We start from the raw sequence: 27993 nt of genomic DNA, 5'->3' as shown, positions 1-27993 counted from the left end.
AATTTTTAGATAGTTGGTTTTTTGAGAACATTTTATTTTTTTTATTGAACATCAATCTTAAAAAAATTATCTAAAAAATGTTATTCTTTAGATAATCGTAAACATTATCAAGACACACACTGAAAGTGATATAAATTAAAGCAATTATGATGAAGAAATTCTTAACACTGACTAGATAACTAAACGAGGTACTAGAAAATAATAATGATAAGCAGGAAGCTGATAGATATTAAGCAATTAAATTTATATAAAAAAATAGCATACAGTAATAAATATTAATTATTTATTACCGTGATTTAAGCAGCAGAAAATTGAGCGGAAGTGAAAGGTAAACATAAGATGTAAACAAAGGTATTGATTTGCTAATGCACTCATAAACTTGAAATTTCTAGGATATTGGTGACCTTGAACTAGATATGCGCATCTTCATGGACGGTAGTTCAACGACTGCAGAGCTTGATAAATGCCTGGTTATCTCTGGAAGAAAAGTACAAGACAAAATAATAAAAGAAAGAAAAAATAAATGCAAACAAACACTCATCTTCGCAGGGAAGATATGTGACCTTGGTAACAGTGATTAAGTCAAAATTTTCAAATACTGCGCATGCGCGCGAATAAAACAAACTGAACCGCGGGAACCCAGTGACCAATCACTGAAGTTTGTTTACGACGCACTAACACGGGATTGGCTGAGCAGTATAATCGATATACCGTATTACCGCGAATCTACTGTGTATAATTCTCCACACGCGTTTCGTCGTTGTTATTATCGGCAGCTCCACAACATCTCCGGCTTTATGTGTCTTGGTCCGCTCCTCCATTACATAATTAAATAACCTGTACCTTAAGTAAATAAATAATAATTAATTATTTGTCATTGCACATTAATAATAACAATAACAATAATAATCATACTTATAAGTTACTTGTATTGTAAAATGTGCGTGAGTGTGCCACCAGATGTTTGCGTAGTTAATTCGCGGAAATATTTTATTGGCTAATGATGGATGATATCATACAGTGGCGGATTTGCGTAGGCGGATAAAAAAAAAAAAAAAAAAAAAAACAATATTTAAAAACTTAAGTATTTATTTTAAATATTTAAAACGCAATATAAGTGAGTGTCATGTACTTTAATTATTATTATTAATGTTAATTTAATTATTTAATAGAGATAACTTTATTTCAGAGCATCTATGGGTGAAATGTAAAAGTATGGTTATAGTTATGAGTTATGACAAAAAGAGGATAGTGGATAGTGGACAGTGAATGATTAGTCAGAGATAGAGGCCAGGAGTCAGTGCCCTTGACGAAGACGTCATTGTAAATCGGCGTCTGCGCATTGACGTTTGAATCGAACAAGTAGTGGGGGACTCCCTCGCAAGTGGTGACCGATGAATACTCGCGAATTCCGCTAAAAAATTGTTACGGCGTATACGTGAGTTGTCTTGTGTTGTGTTATGTTGTGTTTCGAGCAAGTAAAGACTTTGCTTCTCCATTCTCTCCTACTGCTTTCACGGTAAAGACAACCAGCCGTGTCGAACACTCCATACACAATAATAACTGTGCTTTAATTTTTATTTTCTTTTTTTTTTTTGTGTTTATTTTTAATTGTTGTCCATCGAACGAGCAATGACATTTATCAGGTGTTATTTTTCCCAAGTATAGTTTTATTGGTAAATTTAACATTTAATAATAGTAATAATAATAATTATTATTTATATATTTTTTTAATAGTTTTAGATTCTAAACTGTTAGATTTATTTTGACGAGCATTGTTATGACAGCCGACGGTTGTCTTCTCTGGGATAAAATGCGTCAATGGATTACGATAAAGAGGAACTGATAAACCAGACAGGACTAAAGAGGGAGATTTTATATATAAAAATAACGTATCGTGTGTTATGTTGTGTACAGTTAAATAAAGCGCGTATCGCTATGCACACAAATTTAGTTAGCTTCTCTGTGTAAAATGGCAACCTTGACACGAGGTTTTTATTATTTATCAAATAATTAAAATGTCATTTTGCTAACTAATCTCCTAGGTGGTTTTTAAATTAATAAAATCCGTAAGTACACGTGGTAATTATTTTAAAAATAATAAATTTAGTAATATATTTTTTTTTTTTGCGTACAAGGGGTCAAGAAATAGCAAGAGGTCTCTGAAGAAGTTATTGCTCCGAATAACAAAATTAATTTCGGTAAATTTATTCTCTAGTGATATAACAGTTACTTGTGGTATGCGATTATTTTAAAAAGCAATAAGTAAGGGGCCATATAATTAAACCTGTCTGAATAAGCTGATAGAGATGACCTTGAAATGCGTATGAAAATATTGGCGGGTCCTTGTGTAAGTCGGTTTTAGTCGTCTCGCAACTTTCGCGGTGTTGAGGTTCTCTTAAATTATTTCTCCGACTGGTTTATTATTTTTATTTTAACAGACGAACAATTATTAATAGTTAAAATCACCGCTGTCATTATTATCATCATCATCTTCGTTATTTAAATCGCTTATTAAAAGTGAGTACCAGTTGCTACCCAAAAAAAAATAAAAGCGAATTTTTTTTTTAAAAAAGAAGAAGAAATAATAAAATAAAATGACGTGTTTATGAATAACTAAATAGTTATTTTTAATAAAGAGTAATGGGGATTTTTTAAAGCCTATCGACACAATAAAAGGATAGTAATGCGGGTCTATCCTCGTCCACGCTTTCGGCCGGCTCGCGCATGTCCGTTTTAAATATTTTCCCTGTGGGATTTACCAACATACATTCATATATATATATATATATATATATATATATATATATATATATATATATATATATATATATATACATATATATATATATATATATATATATATATATATATATATATATATATATATATATATACACATATATAGATTACTAAATACACATGTCTGGGTTTAAACTTATACATACTTAACTATTTAATGTATTTATGTATGTATATATAGATAGCTTGGAGTAAGAGTGTCAACCGTGGTTTCCCGATTATTGCAGAAGTAGAGGAACGCGTCGCCCGAGGTTCTCAACAACGACAAAAACAGATCCAGCGACATTCACATTCACACAAGATGTAACACAACTGTAGACAGAGGTTGTCGTTTTACTGATCTCACTGATGAAAATATACTTTATTTATTCATCTAGGACTTTTAAAGTTCAACTTACACCCAAAACTATCTGATAAAACCTCGGCTGGGTTCAAGGTTTAAAAAAAAGGTAATAAAAAAAAAAAAAAAATAAAACCTTTTATTTTAATTGATAGTTAAAATTTTTCTCTTATAAATTATTATTAATAATAAATTAAAGCTTCAGAAGAAATGACAAAATTTATAGAGCCGTGAAATGTGCAACAAGTTGACAAGTTGTTAAGCAAAAGTTATTTTTTCTACACGGTGTCTTGGTCGAATTATTTTAGTTGCATTATGACACCCGATATATGCTAAAAAACGTTCTGTCTTTAGGAACAAAGAGCGAGATATTTTGGACATGTAGTCGAAATAAAATAAACGCTGAACAAAGATTAATTTTTGGTGTATGATCTGATACTGTAGACTCTACTGTGAAGAAGTTGTTTCATTATTCTCGCTCTTGGTTGTACTTCTGTCTACTCTTCCAAGGTTTTATGTACCTTTACTTCCATTCGACTTTCTTTCTTCTCCCACCCGAGAACCTGCCCAACAGGATGAAAATAATAACGAGTTAAAAAAATATAAAAAAATAATGAAACACGTCAGCCACACAGGGCTCGGTCTTGGCTTAGCTTCTTTACATCTTGAACTCTATTCAGCGGAAATGGAACTTTAACGTCACGTTACGTGACGTATTTGCGTGATAGTAAATCTTGGGTTTAAATAAAATCACTGATGTAATATTTAAACAATTGTTATTCATAATTCTTTACAATATCCATAGATGAATCATTCAATCTTTTTATTTTTACTTCAATATTAATATTATTGTTATTGTTCGTTTTATTGTTATTATTAATCAACCGGTTTGATAGTAATATATCTTGAGAGAATGAATACGATAACCAGAGTACCGGCAACAAAGCAACTGACAAAAATGTACCAAGTTTCTTCATCAAATATATCAGTAAATGCTGGAACATGACTGTATAAAGTATCTATCAATTCGAGACTGTATCCATTTTTCCTGTATTTTCCCCGGCCTAACATTTTGCAAAAGTTTTAAACTAAAAAATTTCTCGTATGTAAAAATAAAAACAAAACAAACTACCAATAATAGAAATAATAATAGTAAAAATTTATCTTCTGTGACGGCTTATTCTTATCTTCTTGCGTTTACTAGACTTCTTCCTTTTATAACTTTTCTTAGTCTCGGTCTCGACCTCAGGAGGTGCTAGCGATGTTATATGTTTGTTGTACAGTGTTACTATATCCAAAGTATCTAAATTTTCGCACTTGAACAGGACCTTTTCGCCGTTAGCTAATAAACAAACCAATACGAAAATAAATAAATAAAACAAGTACCGAAAAATAATCTTTCCTAAAAATAAAAATGAAAAATAAAAACTCACCAAGATCACACGTGACAGTAGGCTCGGATCTGTCACAAACGATGTTGGTCTTTAGGATACACGATAAATTGGTCTTGGTGACTTTAGCAGCAGAGATATTGAACAGGAATTCTCTAAACAAAAAAATAATTTAATTATTATATTTTCAGGCAAAATGGCAGCACAACTGGAGCAACAATTGCCCATTCCCCTGCCAGATTTGAGCACACTTCGAATAACTACTGCTGTTACTATGCTCGGAAAAGCCTACGGATGCGGTCAATGCAGTGGTAAATATTTACTATTTTACGTTTTATGGTTTTTACGTTTGTATGGTGAGAAAATTAATTAATCAATAAATTTTTTTTTCACCTCAAAGTTTCATTTTTTCACCATACAATTTTATTAATTTAAAATTTTATCCAATTATTTATCAGTAGATTAATTAAATTAATTAAAGTAAAAAATACATACTTTTTAATGTCACAATGAATATTAAACAGATAGAGTAATATTCCAAAAGTTTTTCTAAAAATACTCGAGCTTCTAATACAAAGCTTAGTTCTGATAAATTTGTTATTAATAAAAATAAAAGCGCGTGCGCGCGTTATCGACTTTGTGTATTTAAAGACTGAGCTTCCAAGCTCTGATGTTGGTAACATTTAACAATCATTAACAATTTACTGATAGCTATAAATATAAGTATATATAGGTATATACATATGTATATATATCTAGACATAGTTAGTTTCACAAAAATAAAATAAATAATAATTTTATATAAATAATTAAAAGTAAATTCAATTGTTAATATAAATAAAATAAAAAATAATTAAAACTAACCTGATCGGCTGGGCTTTCTCGTGGAACGGATCGAATTGCACAGTGATTTTTTTCGTCGGCTTCAAAGTCATCATTTTAACTTGTTTAGAAATAGCTGCGACCAATCCTCCAGAACGCGAAATACGTCCTGTAAATGGTAGCGACATTTTGATAAATAATTATCGCTAAAAAGTTTTGCCGTTAATCGTTCAAGTGTTATAATATTAAAAATAATATTTTAAGATTAAATAATAATGATGAAAGTTGGAGATAAAGAGAGTGAAGGTAGGAACAAGTGCTACCAACTTTACTGGTATATTTTATTTTACTATTATTATTATTATTATTATTATTATTACTATTGTTATTATTAAAAAAAAAATTATTGTGAAATGACAGTGGCGCCAGTTGTCGGTAAGAGTGATTTCTTAAGCGGGAATTTGGGCAATTATAGATTTTTATTGGTTGTTATTTGACCAATAGAAATTTTTAGTAATGGAAAGTTTAAGCGGGATTGGCTGGTTGGTAAACCAGGAGGTTTTTTTTTTTAGTGAAAACGGCGCTAGTGTCGCATTGTTAGTTGTTAGTAGTTGGTACAACCTTCTGCTCTTTAGCTTTAGCTATGGTTCTGATGTAGTGTGTGTTGTGGGCTAGTGGTGTTGAACCAAGTGGGCTTTTCTGTTAAACTTTTTACTTATTTGTTAGTAATTAAATCGTAATTATTCGTAATTAAACCTTAAATATGTATCCTGTAGGCCAACGTAAGTTTTCAAATAATTAATTGTTATTACATTATTACAATTCACTAAAATACACGAGGTCTTTGTAGTAAAACAATAGCAAGTAGGGGAAGTGTACGGACAAAGTTGTCTAGGCGAGCCTAGAAATGTGCTTCAACGATTTTCAGCCCTTTGTTGTACTTTTAATATATTTACCCTTACTAATTATATTTTTTTTTTCAGGTGGTGGGCTTTTACTTATTTACTTGTATGCTGTAATGCTGTGATGTAATATTTACATGTGAAATGTATTTCCAATATACACATATATCTATATCTATACATATATATCCATATGTATACATTACACATATGTATGAATGAGTTTATGAGTATGAGTGTAATGAAGAAAATAGGGCCAACCTTAGAGCCTTGGGATAATTAGAATTTTCCATTAAAATGACCTTATTTGAACTCGTTCAACAGGCATATGAACTAATATTTATTTTTCATTAACATAAGTATCTCTATATTTGAGCGAAGTATACATTTACTATTGCAATTTAATAATATAGTAAGGTAGATTTATTCATTGAGAAATACACATGTATTTGATTCATTGTAGTTGACTAATCTCTCAATTTGTTACACGCGGCTAATCTGCCACTGTAACTATCGGTAATTCTGTATAGATGTATGTACTATACATTTTCCGATAAACGTGGTCACTATGATACGTCTATAAATGATTTTAATTAGTTGAAAATTTTTTATTTATGATTAATCTAATGAGCTTAAAATATTTTATTTTAAAAAATTATTTTTTCTTTGATTAATACATTTTTTTCTGGCTTTTTTTTTTTTTTTTTTTTTTTTTTTTGTATATCATTGAGCTAGATAAACAGAGAGGTTTGGCAGCCATCATTAGAAAATCTGTCAGTGGGTGGGTGGTTTATATATTTTCGGGAAAATAATAAAATTTTGTTTTTTTTTTAATAGATAATATTTACTTTACAGTATTTGATTTTGTTGTTTTGGTTTTGTTTTATATTGATATTATTAGATTGATGATTTATTACTATTTAGTTAAGTACTTGCTTTAACTAGGGATTTTAGTAAGCGTTTAGAATGTAAAATACTTTTGGAGTAATTACGAGAGAAAAAATAAATAATTTTAATTAATTCTTAATAAATAAAGAATAAAATTTGCCATAAATTTGGAAAATTAGTAATTAAGTGTTATAAATAAAAAAAAATGTAACTTGATATTATAATTTTGATAATTGAATTAAAATTATTTTCTAAAAAAATAATAAAATTTGCAGCTCCCCCACCTGGGCCAACAACCAGTACAGCAGTAGGGGCAGCAGGGGCTGCTAGTAGTAGTGTCGCTGCCTCGAGTTCCTTGGGAATCGTCCCCTCACAGCAGACACACACACCTCCTCAGCCTCCAGATCTACCAGGTACTTACCAAAAAATTCTCACTAATTATTTCCTCACTAATAATAAAATATCTAAATAAACAATGAAATTTATTTTCAAGTATTTTCATGTCCTCGTCGGCCAAACATCGGACGGGAGGGAAGGTCGATTGGCCTGAAGGCGAATCACTTTCAAATAAGTATGCCTCGGGGATACGTCCACCACTACGACATAAACATTCAGCCGGATAAATGTCCACGAAAAGTCAACCGGGAGATAATCGAGACTATGGTCCACGCCTACTCCAAAATATTCGGAACTCTGAAACCTGTGTTTGACGGTAGAAATAATTTATACACCAGAGATCCACTGCCAATTGGCAATGACAAATTAGAATTAGAAGTAATACTGCCCGGAGAAGGAAAAGATCGGGTGTTCCGCGTTTCGATTAAATGGCTTGCCCAGGTATCACTCTATGCTCTCGAAGAGGCTCTTGAGGGACGAACAAGGCAGATTCCGTATGACGCAATTCTTGCTTTGGATGTTGTCATGAGGCATTTACCCTCGATGACGTACACACCCGTGGGTAGGTCATTTTTCAGCACTCCAGACGGCTACTACCATCCCCTGGGAGGCGGTCGGGAAGTCTGGTTTGGATTCCACCAGTCTGTAAGACCGTCTCAGTGGAAGATGATGCTCAATATTGATGTGTCAGCAACAGCTTTCTACAAAGCTCAGCCGGTTATTGAATTCATGTGCGAGGTCTTGGACATCAGGGATGTTAACGAGCAGAGGAAACCGCTTACTGACTCCCAGCGTGTAAAATTTACCAAAGAAATAAAAGGCCTCAAGATCGAAATTACTCATTGTGGTACTATGCGACGAAAGTATCGTGTTTGCAATGTTACTCGTAAACCTGCACAGATGCAGTCCTTCCCGTTGCAACTGGAAAATGGACAGACGGTTGAGTGTACAGTTGCTAAATACTTTTTGGATAAATATAAGATGAAATTGCGATACCCCCATCTGCCGTGCCTTCAAGTCGGTCAAGAGCACAAACACACTTATTTACCCCTTGAGGTATGTTTTATTAATGTATTACTACATTTTCCCTACATTAGTAGGGGTTATATTTATCATTGAGGAAACTTTAGTTTATTAATTAATTTTTTTTTTAATTCATTTTAATAGGTCTGTAATATTGTTGCTGGTCAACGTTGTATCAAGAAATTAACTGACATGCAGACATCAACGATGATTAAAGCTACAGCTCGTTCTGCGCCAGATCGTGAACGTGAAATAAACAATTTGGTTCGTCGTGCTGATTTTAATAATGACTCTTACGTTCAAGAGTTTGGTTTGTCTATTTCTAATAACATGGTTGAAGTTCGCGGTCGTGTATTGCCACCACCCAAATTGCAATATGGAGGACGCGTGAGTTCTCTCAGTGGACAGGTAAGACATAATAATTTATAAATAAATAATAAATATTAATTAAATATAATAAGAAATACAATTAAGAAAAAAAATTTAATTTTGTTTTATAGACTAAGCAACAAGCACTACCGAACGCCGGAGTATGGGATATGCGAGGCAAACAATTTTACACAGGTGTTGAAATAAGAGTATGGGCTATAGCTTGTTTCGCCCCACAGCGAACGGTAAGAGAAGATGCCTTGAGATCCTTTACTTCTCAGCTCCAGAAGATAAGTAACGACGCTGGTATGCCAATTATTGGACAGCCTTGTTTCTGCAAATACGCAACAGGACCTGATCAAGTTGAACCCATGTTCCGTTATCTAAAATCGACGTTCCAGGCTTTACAACTTGTCTGCGTAGTTCTACCCGGCAAAACACCTGTTTATGGTACATAAAAATTATTCTCTAAAATTTCTATTATTATAATAATAATTATTATGATCCCTCTTTAATATTATCATAATACTTTTTATTTTCAGCCGAAGTAAAAAGAGTAGGTGACACATTATTGGGTATGGCAACACAATGTGTTCAAGCTAAGAATGTAAATAAGACATCACCCCAAACATTATCGAACTTGTGCTTAAAAATAAACGTAAAACTCGGGGGTATAAACAGTATCCTCGTCCCAAGCATAAGACCTAAAGTTTTCAACGAGCCTGTAATATTCCTCGGCGCAGATGTGACTCATCCACCGGCCGGTGACAATAAGAAACCGAGTATCGCTGCGGTAGTGGGTAGTGTTGACGCTCACCCCTCTCGTTACGCGGCAACAGTAAGAGTTCAGCAGCACAGGCAGGAGATAATTCAAGAGCTCAGTTCAATGGTCCGCGAGCTATTGATTATGTTCTACAAGAGTACAGGCGGCTACAAACCCCATAGAATTATCCTTTATCGTGACGGTGTGTCTGAGGGTCAATTCCTGCATGTTCTACAGCATGAGCTCACTGCTATTCGTGAAGCTTGCTTGAAGCTCGAGTTGGAGTACAGGCCTGGTATTACATTCATTGTCGTACAAAAGAGACATCACACAAGACTTTTCTGTGCGGACAAAAAGGAACAGAGCGGAAAAAGTGGAAATATTCCCGCTGGTACTACTGTTGATGTTAGCATTGTACATCCAACGGAGTTCGATTTCTATCTTTGCAGTCATCAAGGTATCCAGGGTACATCTAGGCCCTCCCACTACCATGTCTTGTGGGATGACAATCAATTCGAGAGTGATGAATTGCAATGCTTAACTTACCAATTGTGTCACACGTATGTCAGATGTACGAGGTCTGTTAGTATACCAGCCCCAGCTTATTATGCCCACTTGGTAGCGTTCCGCGCTAGGTATCACCTTGTTGAAAAAGAACATGACAGGTATATTTGTATCATTAGATTTATTTTATATTATATATAAAATAATTATTAGCGTCAAGATTTTTGTTCCAATATTATTAAACATTTGAACCATTTATTTTAAAATTGCGACAAAAATTTTTGCCTTAATAATTATATTTTAATTTAAGTAATGAAAAAAAAAAAAAAAAAAAAAAAAAAGGATGACTAATGTTTTACAATTATCTAAATTACAGCGGAGAAGGCTCACATCAATCTGGCTGTAGTGAAGACAGAACACCAGGTGCGATGGCTCGTGCTATTACCGTTCATGCAGATACTAAACGAGTAATGTACTTCGCGTAAAACGCAACTATTGTGTGTCAAAGTAACGCAGTGTTTGAAGATGCCTTTGCAAGACAAAGCACTCACAAGTCATATCGCGAGAATCTTCGTTAATTTGATATATTTATCGAGAGAATCATTAAGAAAAAAAAAAAAAAAGAAGACAAATATAATTAACTTAAGCAAGAGTAATAATTGGTAAATATATATTTATTATATATAATAATTATGGCTATTTTAATTATACCATCAAACGATCGAGCTTGAGAGGCCAATTTAATTTTCTTTTGATAGACATGTCGAATTGTTGCTGTACTTTGAGCGGGAAGGGAAAAAAAAATTTTAGATGACGGGTGCTTTAGTTAATCATGTGTAAAATTAAGATTAAGAGCGTAGCTAATAATTATTTTTCTTTATTTACAATTGTAAATTTATATATATCTTTTAATTCTTTTTTATACATACATATATGTATAAATATATATTTATGAAACGTCTAATCCGATGGATAATTAACTTGAAACAACAAGGTTAATATATTGAATAAATAGACGTAATCATTACGCTTATTTTTGCCTTTTTCATTCCTTCTGATGTGAGAATTACTATTTCGTATTAATATACTATCATTATAGATAGCAAGGACGAAAATCAGTTAACGCATTGCCATTATAAAAAAGAATGAACAAATCTTTTTGTATATATAAATATTTTTTGTGCATTGCACGTTTTTACGGCTGTTGTGGATAAACCCGAATAGTAGGGATTTATAGTTTGATTTTTTTTCCGAAATTAAATAACAATTATTAAACATTTACAATAAAAAAAAAAAAAAATCAATAAATAAATCATGCAATTTATAAATTTAAAGAGAACATTAAATTGGCCACTTAAAACTTGTAAGTTTGTTTGATAACAAAACAAAATAAATAAAATAAAATTGATCATTTAAATCTCAATAATGCCATTGTTATATAAATAATATCAGAGCCAAAATAATTAGACTTAAAAGAAAATACGAGAATCGTTTATTTCTCGTTGTGAATATGACTAAAACAAGTGTTAATAAAAAAAAAAACATTGCTGCTGTCTTTTATATAGGTTATTATACTATAGAATCTAAAAAAAAATTAAAAAATGTTTAAAATAATAATAATAAATAAATAAATTGCATTCGTCAGTCCAAATCTAATGTCTAATGTGAAAACTAGGCTTTAATGAGTGAAAAGCGATACGCTTAGCTGAAATGACCAAGAAAAATAATTATTAAATCGTTCGTGGAGGAGTTGTCATGGTAATGGTTTCAATTATAAATAACTCAATTATTTATAATTATAAATCATAATTGTAATTATTATTAATTATGATTGATTTTAATTTTTAATTATTAGTATTAAGTAATTATTTAATATAATATTATAATATAATTTATTTAAATTCATATATGTAGTTTGTAAGGAAATTTAGGATTCACTTGTTATCATTGAATTTATAATTATTATTACTTATATTATTAATTATTAAAGAGGCATTAGGTCTGGACAGACGTATTTGATAATTAAAGCAACTAAAAAAAGCCCTATCAATGCAAGAAAAAAAAAAATACAGTGAAAAAAAAAAACATTGAAAAACTAGTTAACGATAATAATAGTAAAAATAATCATAGAGTTGATTTTTAAACATTAATTCCATTGATGAAAAATAAACCTATCAATTCATTATTACTATAAATAAGAACTCATTTTGTTCATTAATTTTAAGTAACACGCAATTACACTTTTACAATTATATATCACACTTGAACTATTATAGAAGGTTTAGAAAAAAAAAATTTTTAAATATTATTTCTCCATGAATTGTATCAATATATAATTATTAATTAATTTTATTGTTATAGAATAAATAGACGCACATATTTATGATATACGCTTGTATTACTTTTCAGTGTGATTTGATTGTCTGAAATTATTAACGCATTGTATTTTTCATTCCTTATTTTTTTTTAAATTTATTTCAAGTCAAAACAATATTTTATTTATATTTTGGTATTTTATCAAACGTTAAACCAGGGTTTAATTTCTGGATGTAGTATTTAGTAAAAAATAATAAAATAAATTTTTAATAATCTTGATTTCAGTATTAAAATTAAAAAAAAATAAAATATGCGTTAAAAATTTCAATAAAAAAAAAATACCGGGAATTTAAATGAAAATTAATCAAATCGCCATTCACGAAAGTATCTCACTTAAACAAGCTCTATGGAATAATAATAATAATAATTATAATAATATTTATTATAGTTTTAATGTTAAATAGTTTAAGTATGGGAGCAAAAACACTATAAACTGTAAAACTTCTACAATAGCGTAAGTGATAATAAATAATCTTTATTACAATTTAGATTAATTCAATAAGAATTTTTAAAAATATTATACGTCTTTGACTTGTCATCGCGTATTACAATGAACAAAATCCATTATTGTAATAAAAATATAAGTTGAATCTTATTTAAAGTCATATCTGATTTTTTTAAAATTACGTCAATAAAATAAATTGCGAAAACTCCAATTAATATTTTAAATATTTCCGTGATGCACTGAAAATATTTATTAATTAATTATTAATAATAAAATGAATGTGTAAGGTAAAAAGATAATGTACAGACAACATGCGTCACATTGCTTGTAGATTTAGAAAAAAAAAAAAAAAAAAAAAAAAATGTAAATAATTAAGAAAATCAGCCGGGAATGGACTCGATAAATTTTTGATTAAATTAATATCTGTACTGCTATCACGTATAGAATAATTATAAAAAAAAATACGAGCCAACGTTATTATTTAAGTTTTCTTCGTATAAATATTTTTTTATTAATCATTTAAATGATAATTATAATTATTAAATAACAATAATTGTGACCCTTTGTGCACTGTGATTGATAAAGCATGTAGATCATCAAACCGAATATTATTATTATTACTATTATAATTATTATGTACTTTTGGATCATTATCAATTGTAGAAAAAATAAAAAAAAAAAAAAGCGAACGGTATTTCCGTCGTAGATCATTAGAATAGATTAATTAATTAATCAATCTAGATTACCAATGACTCGTAAAAATGATAACTGATAACAAAAAAAAATCATGTGTACAATTGGCACCAATAATAAGCATATAAGATAATAATTATAATGTAAGTTGCCTGCATTAAAATATAAAATAATAATGATAATAAAAAATAATTTCCCACAAAATATTATTATAAGAAAAATAATTTATATTTATAAATAAAAAAAAAAAAATAATTGATATTGAATATGCAAACGATTTAAATTCAGTTATATTTTATGCAAGAAATTTGTGGCAAAGTGTGACTTTTTTTAATTAATTAATTTATTATTTAAAAAAAAAATAAATTGTGCTTTATAAAATTATTTTTGTTAAATCAAGTGAAGGTAAAAAAAAATTAATTAATAAATGTATCGATTGTTCTTAAGCGTAAAAAATTAAATATCATTAAATTAAAAACTTGGGAAGAAATACTTAATAATTAAAAAAATAAAGTGCAGCTTTAAATAAATAAAAAGAAAAAAATAGAATGCATTAATGATGGAAACACTGAGATAGCGGGTAAAGACGTGATTTTAAAAAAATAGCATTAGAATTAGATATAATTATTTTGTTTTTTAATAAAATGTGAAAATTTGTGTAAGGTACTGCGCAACAATAATTAATTATTATTATTAATAAAATAAGGTTGTTGAGAGTCATTGCAAAAATTATACGAAGTCACAGGTGACGTCTTATCTTGCAAATGTTTATTATAAAAAAAAAAAAATAAACGTAAATTAATTAATTAATTAATCAATCGGGAATGTGGAGGTATAATTCTATATGCATGTTGCAAGTTCGATAATCATTCTTTTATTAAATAAATAAATAGATGTATATTATTTTTTTCTTTATTTAATTTTTTTATAATAATTCAATGTATTTATTAATTTTAAATTAAGCACTTCTTCCTATAGTCGTCGATAGGTGACAATAATTAATAAAGCACTCTTCTTTGACAATAATTACAGAGTGCTTTAATTTTTATTTTTATTTAAGCTATTTCTTTTTTAAATATTTTTATTGTTCAAGCGCTATAAAACATTGCGATTATTTATAGTTTTAATATTTATTTATTACTTTGTTAATTTTAAATTGTAAATCGACGACAGTATGATTAATTTTTGTTAATCGGTGGAGCAATGTTTAGACCAGTGCCTGACACTTCGGCATACATAACAGCAATGACCTAAATCTTGATAAATTGTCTGAAATAATTAAATTTACAGAAATAAAAAAAATAATATTAAAAGGAATATTTAAACAGTAAAATACTTAAAAAAAAAAAAAAATAAAAAGTACTGGGTGATAATTAAAAATGTACTGTTCTGATATTCCTAATGAATGCATAGTTTACATGTTAATTAATTAAGAAAGTACATGCGATCATAAATAATGCAGTAGTAATAGATTTAAATACATCAAATTAAAATATATCAACGGAAGGAGAGAATGATTTTTAAATTTAATTATTAGTTGGTAGTAATTAATTAATTATTGGGTTTTAATTCGATTATCCAGAAAAAATTAATAGTTATGATTTTTCCTTCTGGTCGCACACTGAAAGTAAAAAAAAATAATTGTAAAAATTGATGAATTTTAAATTAATGTTGAAGTGGTATTCCACATAAATAATTAAGCCGGGTAAAATGTTATTAATTAATTATTAAGAACTGTATGAATGCATAAGTCAAATATATCATATACTTGCCTATTGTTGAGTTTTTATTTATTTATTTTTTATTTTTTAAATCAGAAATTCTTTGATCATTTGTAAAAAATTTTATTGCCATTTTTCAATTTTATTTATCAAAAAAAATTAGTTGTAAAAAATTATTAATAGTTTTTTAAAATTCCTATTTGTAAAATTTTTTTGGCATAATTCATTTGAAAAAAAAAAAATTTTTTTTAATCTTAAAATGTCTTTTAAATTATCAAAAAATTTTTTAATTTTTTAAAATAAAATTTCAAAAAAAAAAATTATTTAAAATTTTTGGCCTCAGCTTAATTTTTGTGGAACACGCTCCGAGAAGACTTTCCAAAAATTCTTATTACTTCAAAAACACTTGTCCGATTGACATGAAAATTTCCAGTACATATACTTAAATATATCTAGGTTACAAATCTAAACTAAAAAAAAAAAATTTTTTTTTCAAAATTGAAATAAATACAACCCCTTGATTTAATGAATTATTTAATACTTTGAATTTAATTATGATAGCTTTTATTGTTTTATAATACACAACAATAAATATTGGACATATATCTTTCGTAATATACATTTACATTCAAATATAATTATTTCAATATTTATAATCCAGTGGTCCATAATATATTAATAATCTGATAAATATATATTTCTTAGGCTGTTGAAGTTAAACATTTAAAATAAAGATTTTACTTTCATTACATTTTGTACGGATAATAATAATTATTATTATCATTATTATTATTAAAATAATTGTGATGCTCTTGTTGCTGAAAGTCTTTCAAACAAGAGTTATAATTACTGTGTGTTATAATTTTGTAGCAAAGTGAGTTATCTTGGCCAACTAATGGAGGGATTTGTATTTGCGTTATTAAGACAGCAATCTTCCTGCAGGAGTCGCGAGCGGCAACCAGATCATCATCATCATCATCATCATCATCCTGCTGAATATTATCGCAAACTCTGGCGGCCTCAATAGCGAAGAAATTAATGCATTTCTTTTCTTCTTTAGTGTTATCACTGCACATCTTGCAAATCTGATGCCTGATGCACGGCAGAAATAGCATCTGGCCCCCAATATAATTATTTACAGGCATGCAGTGCTGTTTTATTTCTTCCAGCTCCGAGCTAGGACACTCGGACTTTTTCTCCTGGTGGAAAAAATACGGGCGACTCTTCAAGCTGTCATAATTATTACTAATCTTCGATAAGTAATTTTTCTTCTCTCTGGAGTCTTTAACTCTGTACTCTTTATCAAAAGACTCGCCTTGCTGGTGAACTTTTATGTTATGCTTGAGCTCGTCCAAAGCCTTGCGCATTTTTTCCAAGGAGTAAGCCGCGGCTAGCTGGCTCAGAATCTTGTCTTTTACTCTCTGCGTATCTTCATCATCAATCTCATAAACTTGATCTGCTCCGCTGACCGCGGAATCTCTCGAGTACTTTACAATATTGTCTATTTTGTTTTCATTGTTACGCTTCATCGACTTGTAATTATTTACATTATTATTTACAGAAGACTGGTGAGCATGGTTGTTCAAATTTTCTGCCATGGTCTGGTAGTAATGCTGGATCAGCCAATCATCGTCTTCTTTTTGGGTTTCGGGCTTGCCGGAAAATGACCAATTAGGTTGGCGCATTCTTTTGTCAATCCCAAAGTACTGAGACCAGTCAATATTCTTCTTCTTCTTACTTGTTATATGAACTTGTTCTTCAGTCAGTTCTTCTTTGCCTTTAGACTTTGTTGTAGGATTTATATTATTATTTTTATTATTAACATTAATGTTTATATTCTTGGTACTGAAGTGACTTTCCACAGTCGGGTTCACTGAATTCATATTGACAGGATTTTTTGATGGTTTTATTTGTGAATTTCTTTGCACGTTTTCTTCTTTTTTGGTCGAGCCTGAATTACTTTTCTCGGACAAGTTTTTTTTGTCATCTTTGTGAAGACCGAATAAAATGTCTAGATCATCTTGGTCTCCAGTTTTCTGAAAATTGTTTTAAAGTTAGTTTGTATAAATATTAAATTTTTTTCAAAAATTACAATGAAGCTGACAGATATTAGAAATTTTTTTAGAATTTTATAGCAGTAAAATTGTTATAAAAAAAATTTAATAAAAATATTCCACGTGTGAAAATTAAAAAAAATTATTAGTGGAAATTTTTTAAAATATTTTTTTATTGAAAAAATTTCACATGTAGAAAATTTTATAAATTATACGTGCAATTTTGTAAAAATACTTTTTTTAAAAAATATTGTCATATTGTTTTTTAGTTTTTTTTTTTTTTTTTTTTTTTTAATTTTTATTTATTTTCTGATTCTTTTTGTGAAATTTAAAAATTAAATTTGTAAATCTGTCAAAAGTTATTTTTGTAATTTAAAAAAAAATTTCTACAGTAAAAAATTTTAAATGAAAATTAATTTAACAAATAAATTATTACAAAAAAGAATTAGAAAAAAAAATTGACATGTCAAAATTTTAAGAAATAAAAAATGCAATTTTTTAAAAAGTAATTTTTCAAAACAAATTTTTTTTGATTGAATAAAAAATTCCAAAGAAACTTACGTCAGGCCGGTTTAAGTCAGAACCAATCCACTGGTGCTCCATCATCTTCATGACATCAACATTCCTCTTAACAGGATAATTTTTTTTAACAATATCAAGGTATTTGTCATTACTTCCAAAAGTCCTGAGTACTTGCCGTCGCTTTCGGTAATAAAGATCCTGGTCCTCTTTGTTTTTATCCATAGAAACTTTACTTAACTTATTATTATTTATTATTTCAGCCAAGCTATTGTAATCTTCTTCCTCATCTTCATCATTATCGTCAACTTCATCATCATTATCATCTTGGTCGTTATCGTTTGAGCCGTCAAAAAATAATGGGATACGCTCATGTAGTTTTTTATGCTCAGCTAGTGTCATCATCACCAACAAAAATGACATTAAGTTATTATTATTTTTATTTTTATTATAGCCCATGTTTTGGAGGTATTTTGACAGTTTCAGTGCTAATATATTCTTTTCCTTGACATTAAGACGTTGTAAATCATCAATATTTTTAATTAGACTTAGTAATTGTTTATCTGTATAATTAATTTATATTTTTTTGTCAGTTATTAGTCGTGAATAGTAATTTAATTTATTTATTTAAAAAAAAATGTACATATTATATGAGATGATAAGAAGAAATTAAATTTAGTTAAAATTTTTAAATTTTTTCTAAAAAAATTTTAATAAATATTTAGCTATTGTTTTTATTGAAAGAAGAAATTATTTTAATATTTCTTAAAATTTTTAAATTAATTGTAATTTAATTAAAATTAAAATTTTAAAGATTAAATTATTTATTATAAAGAAGAAATATTAATATCTTCTATATTTATTAAATTTTAATTAAAACTGACATCCGGTAATTAAAAAAATATTTATCTAAAAAAGTATTGACTCTTGAAGTATAAATAATAAATATTTCAAATACTTTTCAAGTTAAATCTATATTTATGTATGAATGCTCTGTATAAAAAGACGAGTTCAAATACTTCCAATAATGAACCGCGCATTCATATAAAGCACGATATCTATTTCGGAATTTACGGAATTTAATTAAAGCACGCCCTTATTTCTTCAGAGCCAGCTTTATTTTATCCATGAATTATTGATAAAAAAAATTATACGTAATAGAAAAACTAAAAATAATTCTTACCATTATCATCAGAAGGATTTACAATATAATCCAGCGGATTTCGTTGTTGATCATAATAATTATGATTTGAATTAACAGACCTCTGGACTCTATGATTGTGATTATTGAGTGAATTTAAATGATTATGACGCACGGAAGCGGCGTTATTATTATTATTATTAATTAACGAAATTTTTCCATTGTGCTCATCAAAATTATAGAGATTAGCCGCTCCGATTGATTTTAGTGATGACGCAATTGTTATGAACAGAAGTAATATACTTGATCCTGAAGTCAATACTTTAGACATTTTTAATCAATTAGTTATAACTAATTACTACAAAGCCTGGAACATGTATACTTAAATTATTAATTAAAAAAAAAATTAATTTTATAATTTAAAAATTATTTTTTACAGTATACTTACTTAAATTCTTAAAAGTAATCACTAATATCTAATAAAACAATAATTGCGTTGTACGTTTTTAAATTCTACAGTATTTTTGTGCGGTACACACACACACGTTGAGCTTAAGAGAACATTGCAGACCGAATGACATTACACTGGGGTTTTTATTTAGTTTATACACACAATCGATTGTTAAGTGCGCGCATGTCAAAGGGCTCCGAGGTGTGAGCAACAAGTTTACGCGCAATTTTTAGGTGTGTCGTAATTTTATTATTCTACTTAAAATAACTGGGCCCTGCGAGTAAAATTTAAAAAAACCTTTCAAATTTATAATATAAGTAATTAAATGTATAATGCACATGCTGTTAAAATTTGAAGACAATTTACCATGTCCAGCCGAAGATAATTGCAATTAAAAATAATTACAATAAAGTTAGCCGACATCGAAAAATTTTAAAAATTTTTTTTATTAAAAAAATTAATTGAAAAAATTTCACATGTAGAAAATTTTAAAAATTACATATGCAATTAAAAAAAAATTTTTTTTTTGTTATAATTGAATAAATGAAAAAAAAATTATAAATTTTCATTAAGTGAGAAATTGTTTATTTTCAAAATTTTGTCCAGTACTTACATTTAAGTATTGACAGACAAATTACAATTAATTATAATAATTTATTTTACAATTATTTTCTCCAAGTTGCGCTGAACATTTAAATCAAAAAAACGTATTAAATCCAATGAATAAAATCATAACAATAGATATTATTATTAATTACTTAAATTATTTCTAAGTCTTATTTATTTAAATAATATTTAATTATTAATATCTATGCGTAAGTTCCACTAGGCATTTCGTCTTCTCTTGATGATGTCAATGATCAATTATATCAGGATTGTACATTTTTGTATTGAGAAAAGCACACGCTTTTTTTTTCTTTCATATTCTTTCAACAATAGTTTTATAAATTTACAAAAATTCATCAGGCTCTCTTGGGGCGTCAAGATCCCGGTAGTGAATAACCGGTCGAAAATCAGGATTGTTGCTGTTGCTGCAACATACAATTAAAATATATCGATGTCTAACGTGTCCAAGTCATTGTAACTAATTACTGGTCTCGACGTCATATCTGCTGGTGCAGCCCTGCAATCATTTTTATTGTACGTATGGGTGAGAAAATATCACGATTTTTAAATTATTTATTTTTGGCAATTGATTAATTATTCTTATTACCAAATTTAATTACTACCAATCTTCAACTATGCAAAATAAAATAAAATTATTTCCACGAGCCAAGGGGTAGATTTCAGCCGAAATTTATAATTGCAGTACTACTCATAGAACATCCTAATTAAAAAATAGAAACTTACCGTCCACGATTGAATCCTCCGCGAGATGGTCGTGACATTCCACCACCAAATCCACCTCCGAAGCCACCGCCATAGTTGCCTGAGCTTCCAAAAATTCCTCTTCCGCTTCCGAAGTTACTGCCTCCATATCCACCAAATCTGTTGAAAAAACCATAAATAAATAAATAAATAAATAAATAAAAATTACTACCTATAATTTAGCATTAACATAAAGAATTTTAAACTCTTTTTTGATTAATATAAAAGACTAAAAAAAAAATAATTACCCTCCCATGCCTCCAAAAGGTGGATAACTATCCCTGAGCAACCCTTCCCTGGGTCCTTGAGCATTAGCAGACGCAGCTGGAGCTTTATAGCCAGGATGTTCCGGCAAGATGGGTCTCTTGGGGTCCTTTAGATAATTATTAAAGTACTCAGCCTCAGCTTTAACCTCAGCGACCTTCTCAGCGTGTTTATTGAAAATATGTTTACGAATAAAATCAGGTCCCTTGAATTTCTTGCCACTCAACGGACAGAGCCACTTGTCTTTAGCCAGCTCTTGAGTGTTTGCCTGAACGAATTTTTCAACCTCAGCTTCAGCATTTTTGGCCCCTAGTTTCTGGAATTGCTCATCCGGCATTCCCGCGACAGAACTGGAGCTCGGAGCCAAGAAGTTCGACATCTTGCTCTCGAAATTACGACAGTACTCCTGGAGTTCGGAGAACGAAACCTTGGAATTTTGGGGTGGAGGTCCACGAACATGCATGATTCCACACCTGTTAGGCATCTCGTCTTCATTAGGGTACTCGCAGTGATTGTAATAATCAATGGAATGTACGATTCTTAAATACAAAATAAGTCTGTCGAGAACTTTAGTCAAAGCTGGATCTTTGTCTATCGGACCTTCATCGCTGTTTTCATTGACACCCTCCAGCTGACCTTCTTCTTGCTGCTCGCCACTGCCAGTTCCTCCATCGACGTTTCCTCTCCCCAGAAGCTCTTCTTCTTCTGCTGAAGCCTCTTCAATCAAATAGTCCGTGATATTCTTCAATACCGGATTCTTAGACGAAAATCCAAACTCAAGAGGCATCACCTCCATCACAATATTGTCAGTTTTCTTACTTGCATCTTTATTGTCAGCAGCAGCTTCTTCCGCGTCTTTATTGTTAGAACTGACAGTGCTGGGGTCAACCCACAACCCGATTTTTGCGTCTAAATTGTGAATAATCTTAGCCGTCAATTTAATATCAAACCTCACAATTTGTTTGTGAGCTGTGATCCCATTGACAGTCCGGATTCTGCGTAACAAGTCGCGATTAACGATGGCTCCAAGCTCGCATTCTCTCAGCCTAATATTATTCAAGCTCCAGCAGATTTCTTTAATATTAATTTGCCGCTCAAAAGACACCCACCCGCGACGGAACCAACGCCGCTCGGGCTGGGGATCAGCGATCGCGACCCTCAAAAATCCTGGGAACCGCTTGCACATCGCTTCGACCTCAGCTTTGGTTATCGTCGGCGCCAAATTCCTTAAAAATATGCTGCTAGTTTTGTGCAAAGCTCGAGGAGGATTTACTGTAGCGGAATCCTTTTCATCCTTGTCCTCCTCTCCAGTTTCAACGAGATCAATAACGGCTTCTACTTGATTTTTGCTCGCCTTGTCATCCCGCTTATCTTTGAACGTGTCTTTGTTCTCTTTCTCACCTCCCTCACCAGACTTATCATCGATCTTGTTCTTATCTATCGACTCACTAGAAAATAGTTGTGATTTTTCTTCAACAGCTTCGGGCTTTTCATCGTCATTGGCATTGTCAGCAGTATCCATTTTTTCATTCTCCACCTCGTTCTCATTTTCCTCATTTTCCTCATTTTCCTCATTTTCCTCATTATTATTGTCGGGAGAAGATTGGGAGGAGCTGCTGCTACTGCTGCTGTTGCTCGACGCAGAACTTTTATTGCTGGTAGTGCTGCGATTATCATTGGCATCATTGTCTTCAACACTGGAGCTGCTGGAATTGCTAGCTGTTCGTTTCCGTTTTTTATTGTTACTAGCAGCTACTTCTGCAGTAGCCAAAGGGATTTCCATATTCTCATCTTGGTTATTATTATCAACAGGTTCTTCTTCACCGTCGATTATCTTCTCAGCTTTCGCTGAATCATCTTGTTCATCAGACTTTTCTTTGTCTTGATCAGCAGCCTCTTTTTTCGACTTTTTACTCTTCTTGCTTTTTTTCCCCTTTTCTTTTGGAGCGGCTACGGGTTTATCTTCTTGAGCACTTGACTCCGTGGGCTTATCCTCGTCTTCATCATCATTATCTTCATCTTCTTGCTTGTTAACTTCCTCATCGTTATCATTTTCGTCGTCTTTTATCGTGACTGTCTCCATTGGCTCTTCAGCTGGCTTATCACTGATTTCTTCTTCATCTTTTTTTTTTGGCACTTCTTCATCTTTTTCTTTATCCTTCTGGGGTTCTTTCGAAACTACTTCCTTAGGTGCCGCGGGAGTCGTGGGAGCAGCTGGTGCATCCTCAAGAACCTTTAAGTCCTCCTCAGTTCCTCCTTCCAATTTAATTACTACCGTGTCCAATAGTCGCAGCAAAGGCGTAGATTGATCGACATCTATTGACACTTTGTCAATTTCACCAGAGTTTAGTAGCTCCAAAAATACTTCCACGCGTTTCTGTAACACATTAAAATTTTTTTTTTATTATATTTTATTTTTACTACGGTTCAATTCCAGATGAATAAAAAACAAATATCGGGATCACGGGTAGTTAGAAAACACAGCTAAATCAATTTATTAAAAATAAACATAATTACAACATTACGGTTAAAAAAATATATATATATGTATACCTTTAAAGCAGATATTTGTTCCTCTTTACGCTTGATTGATTCCTCAGGATGGTACTTAATCTTGAACCTGCATTTTTACCACAGTTGAAAAAAGAAAAAAAAAATCAGTATTAGTAAAATATAATTAAAAATTATCTCAATACTTATATTAATATTGTAAACATTTTAGTTATTACATCAGAAAAATTATTCAGAAGTTTAATTATTTTCTCGAATCGCTTTGAGCGATGTTGTGAGAATTATCAGATATTTGAGTATTTAAAATAATAAAATTAATAGTAAACAAAAAATAAAAAAAAATATCACGCGCGTAATATTAAGGGGGAATACCACCGTGACGGTTGAAAAAAAGGTGTTTCTCAGGAATTTTTTTGACAGGGAAAATAAAGGAATTTGGGGATCGGATTTTTTTTTATTTTCGATCCCGAAATTCCTTTATTTTCCCTGTCAAAAAATTCCCGAAAATAAGCTATTTTTTTCGACCGTCACGGTGGTGTTCTACCTTAAAAAAAATGAAAATTATTTATTTAATAATAAAAACAGAAATTTATAACATTAATTTAATGAATTAATTAATAATAATAATAAACACGGGAACATGGTAAATTTGAGTACCTCACCTGTTATGTGCCATGTGCACAGCACATTGATTTATGATCTTAAAAATCAAAATATATATATATATTTGATTCCCTAACAAACTAAAAACGGTTTTAAATCGCGGCACCGAAAGCGAGCGGATTATTTTGGGCTTTGCGCGCCCAGCTCGCAAATAAACGCAATTGGTTAAACCAAAAATTTTTTTTCCGAGTGATGACTGAATCCTAACAGCGGCCTGAGCTAAATAATCATCATCACCCTTTTTTATAATAATCATTGTGTTCATTTTTGGATTATAGCATATAATATATTGAATTATAATAATTATTCATGTTCATGCGTTATTTACAACATATATACATGTTGGTTGTGCCGCGCAAATTAGTTGAGATGAAACAATAGGACCTTGATGTACACAGGCACACTCTGCTGTGGTTGCACACACTGTGGGGATCATCGAAATATATCAGCTGTTGTGATAATACTTTATCAATCAAAATCAATCTAAATTTAACTATTATATTACTATATTTATATTTACATAAATCTAATAAATATTTCTCTTTTTCTTTACGTATTTACGTACTCATTCTAATTAATTAATTAATTTATTTATTTATTTTTTTTTTTTTTTATGTACTTTATGAATAAATAATTAATATCGAATGTTTGTCAATTGATATATCATTTTATCAATTTAATTCAATCCTATCTGATGCATTGAATTAAATTTTATATCAAATAATTTTTTACACTTAAATACTTAGGAACACCTCAATTTTCATAAACGAGTGTTATCAATAATAATAATAATAATAATAATAATAATAATAATAATTATTATTATTATTATTATTATATCTGTAATAGTATTGTACTGATAAAACAGAAAAAAATTTATGACTTACCATTCCTCGTCTTTGTGGGCTACGAAAAATTCATTCAATTGCTGACGTCGGAACTCCTGCTTATACTCATTGTAACGTTTAATCGCTTCTTCGTCAGTTATCGAGTCTTCCTGAGTAATGAGGAATGCCTTGAAAGTCATCATCGGTGGTTGTGTTTCAATATTTGAATTACTGAAATTTCCTGCTACTTCACTCCTGCAAATCAATTATAATTTAACCAATAAATTTTACTTTTGAATCAATTAATTATTTTTATGTTAATAATTATTTGAATTTAATTATTAAATAAAATATAATATACCTCTTGTAATTTAATAATTTTATTATTAATCCCTAAAGATTTATCTTGCTTAATCAAAAGCTTTTTTTTATTAATAATTTTTTTTTTGTCAATTATTCTGTAACTATTTTGTTATACTTTTTAGATTCTTTTTTGTTTATGACTAGATTGTATCTTTAATCTATATATATATAAAAATCAATTGCTGTGCGTTAGTCTCGCTAAAACTTAAAAACGGCTGGACCGATTTTCAAAATTTTTTTTTTGTTTTGTTCGTTATAGTTCAGGGATGGTTTAGAAAAAAAAAATTTTGGAATTTTGGAATTGAAAAAAATTTCAGCTTAAAAATTAAAAAATTGTTAATTTTGTATCAAAATCGCTATTGTTACGCTTGAGCCTCAAGGTTGCAAGAGTATACAAAATTGTCCAATATGCAGGAAGATACGTACAAGTATACTTTGGGTATCTTTATATATATATAAAAGCCATATATAATAGCTAAATTTGTCATTAAAGACAAATTTTTGGGAACTGGGGGAAATAAAGGATAAAGGGGGAAGGGGAGGACCTTTACTCAGTAGGAATTTTCGGTAACTGAAAAAGTAATTCAGACAGCCCAGACCGGGAATCGAACCCGGATCGTTTGGTTACGCGCCAAAGGCTCTATAATTTGTTATACATTTATTATATAAATAAAACACATAAAACATATTAAAATGACCAACAAGTTTCATTTAATAACTTAATACTAACTTAACCGTCTACAATACGACCAGTGTTAATTGTTGACAAAAATAAATTAGAGTTTACAGGTTAAAAATCACAAATCAAAATTTGTAAAAAAAAAAATTTTTGTAGGTGATACGAAGTTCACCGGGTCAGCTAGTATCAAATAAAATGAGCTTCACACTAACATAAAAAACTAATTCTAGTTTAAAATGTAAATAAATCTTAAAATTATTTTGTTTCTATCAAGATTAAAATTAATCTAAGATTTATCCATTTAATATTATCAACACAAAAATTAACAAAGTAAAAAAATAATTAAATTGATAGACATTTGACAATTTTTTAATTTTTCTTCAATAATGAACTAGCTTTAGAAAATTATTTTTAAAAAATTACACTTATAATTTTTTAAAATATTTAAAAATGGAACTTTAAATAAATTTTTTTTGCTACAATTTATGAGTAAAAAAAATTTTTTAATTTTTGAATGTCTGCCAATTTCAGTATCATAAAAAAATTACGTTGAAATTAGCAGGCACTTGATAATTTTTTTTTTTTTGATAATAAATTAAGTGTAGAAAATTAATTAAAAAAAAATGGACTTATAATTTTTTAATGTTTTTCAAAATGGAATGTTTCTTGCTATAATTTATTAGTTAAAAAATTTCTAGAAATTATCGAAGGTCTCTCAATTTTATTATCACAAAAAAAAAAGTGGGAAAAAAAAAAACAAACCTGTTATTACTATGCCGATCGCCACCACCACTACCATAATGATGATTGCTGTGATGCGACATGTAGCGATCAGAAGGAGGTGCCCATGAACTTCCGCGATCACCACCTCCACCACCTCCCATGTAATAATCCGAGTGTGCGTATCTCGAGGATGGTCTGTCGTCCCATTCACCACGCATTCTTTTCAATGGCGATCCCGAAGAAATTTCCTGAGACCGAACCGGACTGTAACGGTCCCTGTTGCCGCCTCCTCCTCCACCTCCTCGGTAGTCCCGGTAGTCTGGCCGCGTTCTGGACCTGCTCGACCATTCTCTGCTTGTAAAATTTCCAATCATATTAATAAATAAATAAATAAATATATAAACAAATTTAACATCTATAATTGAACAAATAATTACCTTTCAGGCCATTCATCACGTCCACCTCCGCCCCCGCCGCCGCCACCGCGCCTATCATCACGCCTGCCATCACCACCTCGTGAATAAGATTCAGGTCTTTCTCCTCTGAATTTATCTCGCCGTTTTCTATCATACTCATCATCAGAGTCTCCCATTTTCAATTGATTATCAGATGATTATTCAATTCACCGAGTAAATGGATTACCAGTCGCCAACCTAAATTACCGGGAAGGTAAAAGTCACCTGATTACACCAAAGTTCTAAAATTAAATATCAACTATTTTTTAAAACTATTTTTTTAATCATCCAGCTGTTATTTCAGCAATCTAAATAAATAAAAATTATTACTAACCACTGAGTTTTTATTTTCACTCAATAATTGTCGGTGTGTAATTTTCCCAAGTCCAAGCTTCCTGCTTCCATTGATATACTAATTTCCAACAGACAAGTATGATATACATGCACGGACATAGATCTGCCATCTGTAGCCTCGAAGTAGCGGTATGCCGCCATCTTGAGCATGCGCACCATTCTAAGTATTTATGAACAAGTAACTCC

General features: G+C 30.0%; 5 protein-coding genes across 20 annotated transcripts; 1 reads left to right on the top strand and 4 right to left on the bottom strand.

Moving 5' to 3' along the window:
• The first annotated feature begins 978 nt into the window (after positions 1-978).
• Positions 979-15489, top strand: Ago1 (protein argonaute-1). 8 transcript variants are annotated; one of them, XM_074254703.1, is made up of 12 exons: positions 979-1117; positions 1190-1676; positions 1738-2069; positions 2139-2201; positions 2984-3251; positions 4725-4844; positions 7421-7558; positions 7639-8597; positions 8709-8972; positions 9065-9383; positions 9476-10361; positions 10577-15489. In XM_074254703.1, the coding sequence occupies exons 6-12, from the start codon at positions 4730-4732 to the stop codon at positions 10683-10685; spliced, it is 2790 nt and encodes a 929-aa protein (XP_074110804.1). In that variant the 5' UTR covers positions 979-1117; positions 1190-1676; positions 1738-2069; positions 2139-2201; positions 2984-3251; positions 4725-4729; the 3' UTR covers positions 10686-15489. The 8 variants fall into 8 exon arrangements, with proteins under 8 accessions (XP_074110804.1, XP_074110806.1, XP_074110805.1 ...); XM_074254705.1 differs by lacking the exon at positions 2139-2201 and having other exon boundaries at positions 1190-1646; XM_074254704.1 differs by lacking the exon at positions 2139-2201 and having other exon boundaries at positions 1190-1662.
• On the bottom strand, positions 3902-4213 carry LOC141535002 (uncharacterized). Its single transcript, XM_074254716.1, has one exon. The coding sequence runs from the start codon at positions 4211-4213 to the stop codon at positions 4019-4021; it is 195 nt and encodes a 64-aa protein (XP_074110817.1). The 3' UTR covers positions 3902-4018.
• Mrpl53 (mitochondrial ribosomal protein L53) lies at positions 4303-5543 on the bottom strand. 2 transcript variants are annotated; one of them, XM_074254715.1, is made up of 3 exons: positions 5398-5543; positions 4576-4688; positions 4303-4484 (listed from the first exon to the last, which is right to left on the bottom strand). In XM_074254715.1, the coding sequence occupies exons 1-3, from the start codon at positions 5541-5543 to the stop codon at positions 4303-4305; spliced, it is 441 nt and encodes a 146-aa protein (XP_074110816.1). The 2 variants fall into 2 exon arrangements, with proteins under 2 accessions (XP_074110816.1, XP_074110814.1); XM_074254713.1 differs by lacking the exon at positions 5398-5543 and adding an exon at positions 5029-5231.
• On the bottom strand, positions 13359-19757 carry LOC141535000 (uncharacterized). 3 transcript variants are annotated; one of them, XM_074254710.1, is made up of 4 exons: positions 19598-19757; positions 19192-19516; positions 18051-18571; positions 13359-17471 (listed from the first exon to the last, which is right to left on the bottom strand). In XM_074254710.1, the coding sequence occupies exons 2-4, from the start codon at positions 19478-19480 to the stop codon at positions 16182-16184; spliced, it is 2100 nt and encodes a 699-aa protein (XP_074110811.1). In that variant the 5' UTR covers positions 19481-19516; positions 19598-19757; the 3' UTR covers positions 13359-16181. The 3 variants fall into 3 exon arrangements, with proteins under 3 accessions (XP_074110811.1, XP_074110813.1, XP_074110812.1); XM_074254712.1 differs by having other exon boundaries at positions 18051-18400; XM_074254711.1 differs by having other exon boundaries at positions 19192-19530; positions 19598-19750.
• Positions 19758-20162: 405 nt separating this feature from the next.
• Ars2 (arsenic resistance protein 2) lies at positions 20163-27927 on the bottom strand. 6 transcript variants are annotated; one of them, XM_074254698.1, is made up of 8 exons: positions 27788-27927; positions 27436-27695; positions 27038-27352; positions 25294-25488; positions 23786-23852; positions 21217-23609; positions 20951-21088; positions 20163-20723 (listed from the first exon to the last, which is right to left on the bottom strand). In XM_074254698.1, exons 2-8 carry the CDS (start codon positions 27588-27590, stop codon positions 20645-20647), a joined length of 3342 nt encoding a protein of 1113 aa, XP_074110799.1. In that variant the 5' UTR covers positions 27591-27695; positions 27788-27927; the 3' UTR covers positions 20163-20644. The 6 variants fall into 6 exon arrangements, with proteins under 6 accessions (XP_074110799.1, XP_074110796.1, XP_074110801.1 ...); XM_074254695.1 differs by having other exon boundaries at positions 20163-20631; XM_074254700.1 differs by having other exon boundaries at positions 20163-20631; positions 27038-27349.
• Between the last annotated feature and the right edge of the window lie 66 nt (positions 27928-27993).

Source organism: Cotesia typhae, unplaced genomic scaffold (genome assembly GCF_013202065.1).
Source record: "Cotesia typhae breed Kobodo isofemale line unplaced genomic scaffold, CoteBio_Ctyphae scaffold_13, whole genome shotgun sequence".
In the NCBI taxonomy this organism is placed as follows: Eukaryota; Metazoa; Arthropoda; class Insecta; order Hymenoptera; family Braconidae; genus Cotesia; species Cotesia typhae.
Note: the sequence above shows the minus strand (reverse complement) of the source record. Positions and strands in the feature narration are given on the sequence as shown.

Excerpts from the sequence above, each read along its gene's own strand:
- LOC141535002 (XM_074254716.1), bottom strand. The coding sequence starts at position 4,213 with ATGTTAGGCCGGGGAAAATACAGGAAAAATGGATACAGTCTCGAATTG.
- Ago1 (XM_074254705.1), top strand. The coding sequence starts at position 4,730 with ATGGCAGCACAACTGGAGCAACAATTGCCCATTCCCCTGCCAGATTTG. Across the intron at positions 7,559-7,638 it reads TCAGCCTCCAGATCTACCAG|TATTTTCATGTCCTCGTCGG; the intron begins GTACTTACCAAA and ends TTTATTTTCAAG. Across the intron at positions 9,384-9,475 it reads CGGCAAAACACCTGTTTATG|CCGAAGTAAAAAGAGTAGGT; the intron begins GTACATAAAAAT and ends TTTTATTTTCAG.
- Mrpl53 (XM_074254713.1), bottom strand. The coding sequence starts at position 5,216 with ATGTTACCAACATCAGAGCTTGGAAGCTCAGTCTTTAAATACACAAAG. Across the intron at positions 4,689-5,028 it reads ATTCATTGTGACATTAAAAA|AGAATTCCTGTTCAATATCT; the intron begins GTATGTATTTTT and ends TTTTTTGTTTAG. Across the intron at positions 4,485-4,575 it reads TACTGTCACGTGTGATCTTG|CTAACGGCGAAAAGGTCCTG; the intron begins GTGAGTTTTTAT and ends TTTGTTTATTAG.
- LOC141535000 (XM_074254710.1), bottom strand. The coding sequence starts at position 19,480 with ATGTCTAAAGTATTGACTTCAGGATCAAGTATATTACTTCTGTTCATA. Across the intron at positions 18,572-19,191 it reads AAATCCTTCTGATGATAATG|ATAAACAATTACTAAGTCTA; the intron begins GTAAGAATTATT and ends TTAATTATACAG. Across the intron at positions 17,472-18,050 it reads CTGACTTAAACCGGCCTGAC|AAAACTGGAGACCAAGATGA; the intron begins GTAAGTTTCTTT and ends AACAATTTTCAG.
- Ars2 (XM_074254695.1), bottom strand. The coding sequence starts at position 27,590 with ATGGGAGACTCTGATGATGAGTATGATAGAAAACGGCGAGATAAATTC. Across the intron at positions 21,089-21,216 it reads CCTTTTGGAGGCATGGGAGG|ATTTGGTGGATATGGAGGCA; the intron begins GTAATTATTTTT and ends TTTTTTCAACAG. Across the intron at positions 20,632-20,950 it reads GGAGGATTCAATCGTGGACG|CAACAGCAACAATCCTGATT; the intron begins GTAAGTTTCTAT and ends TGTATGTTGCAG.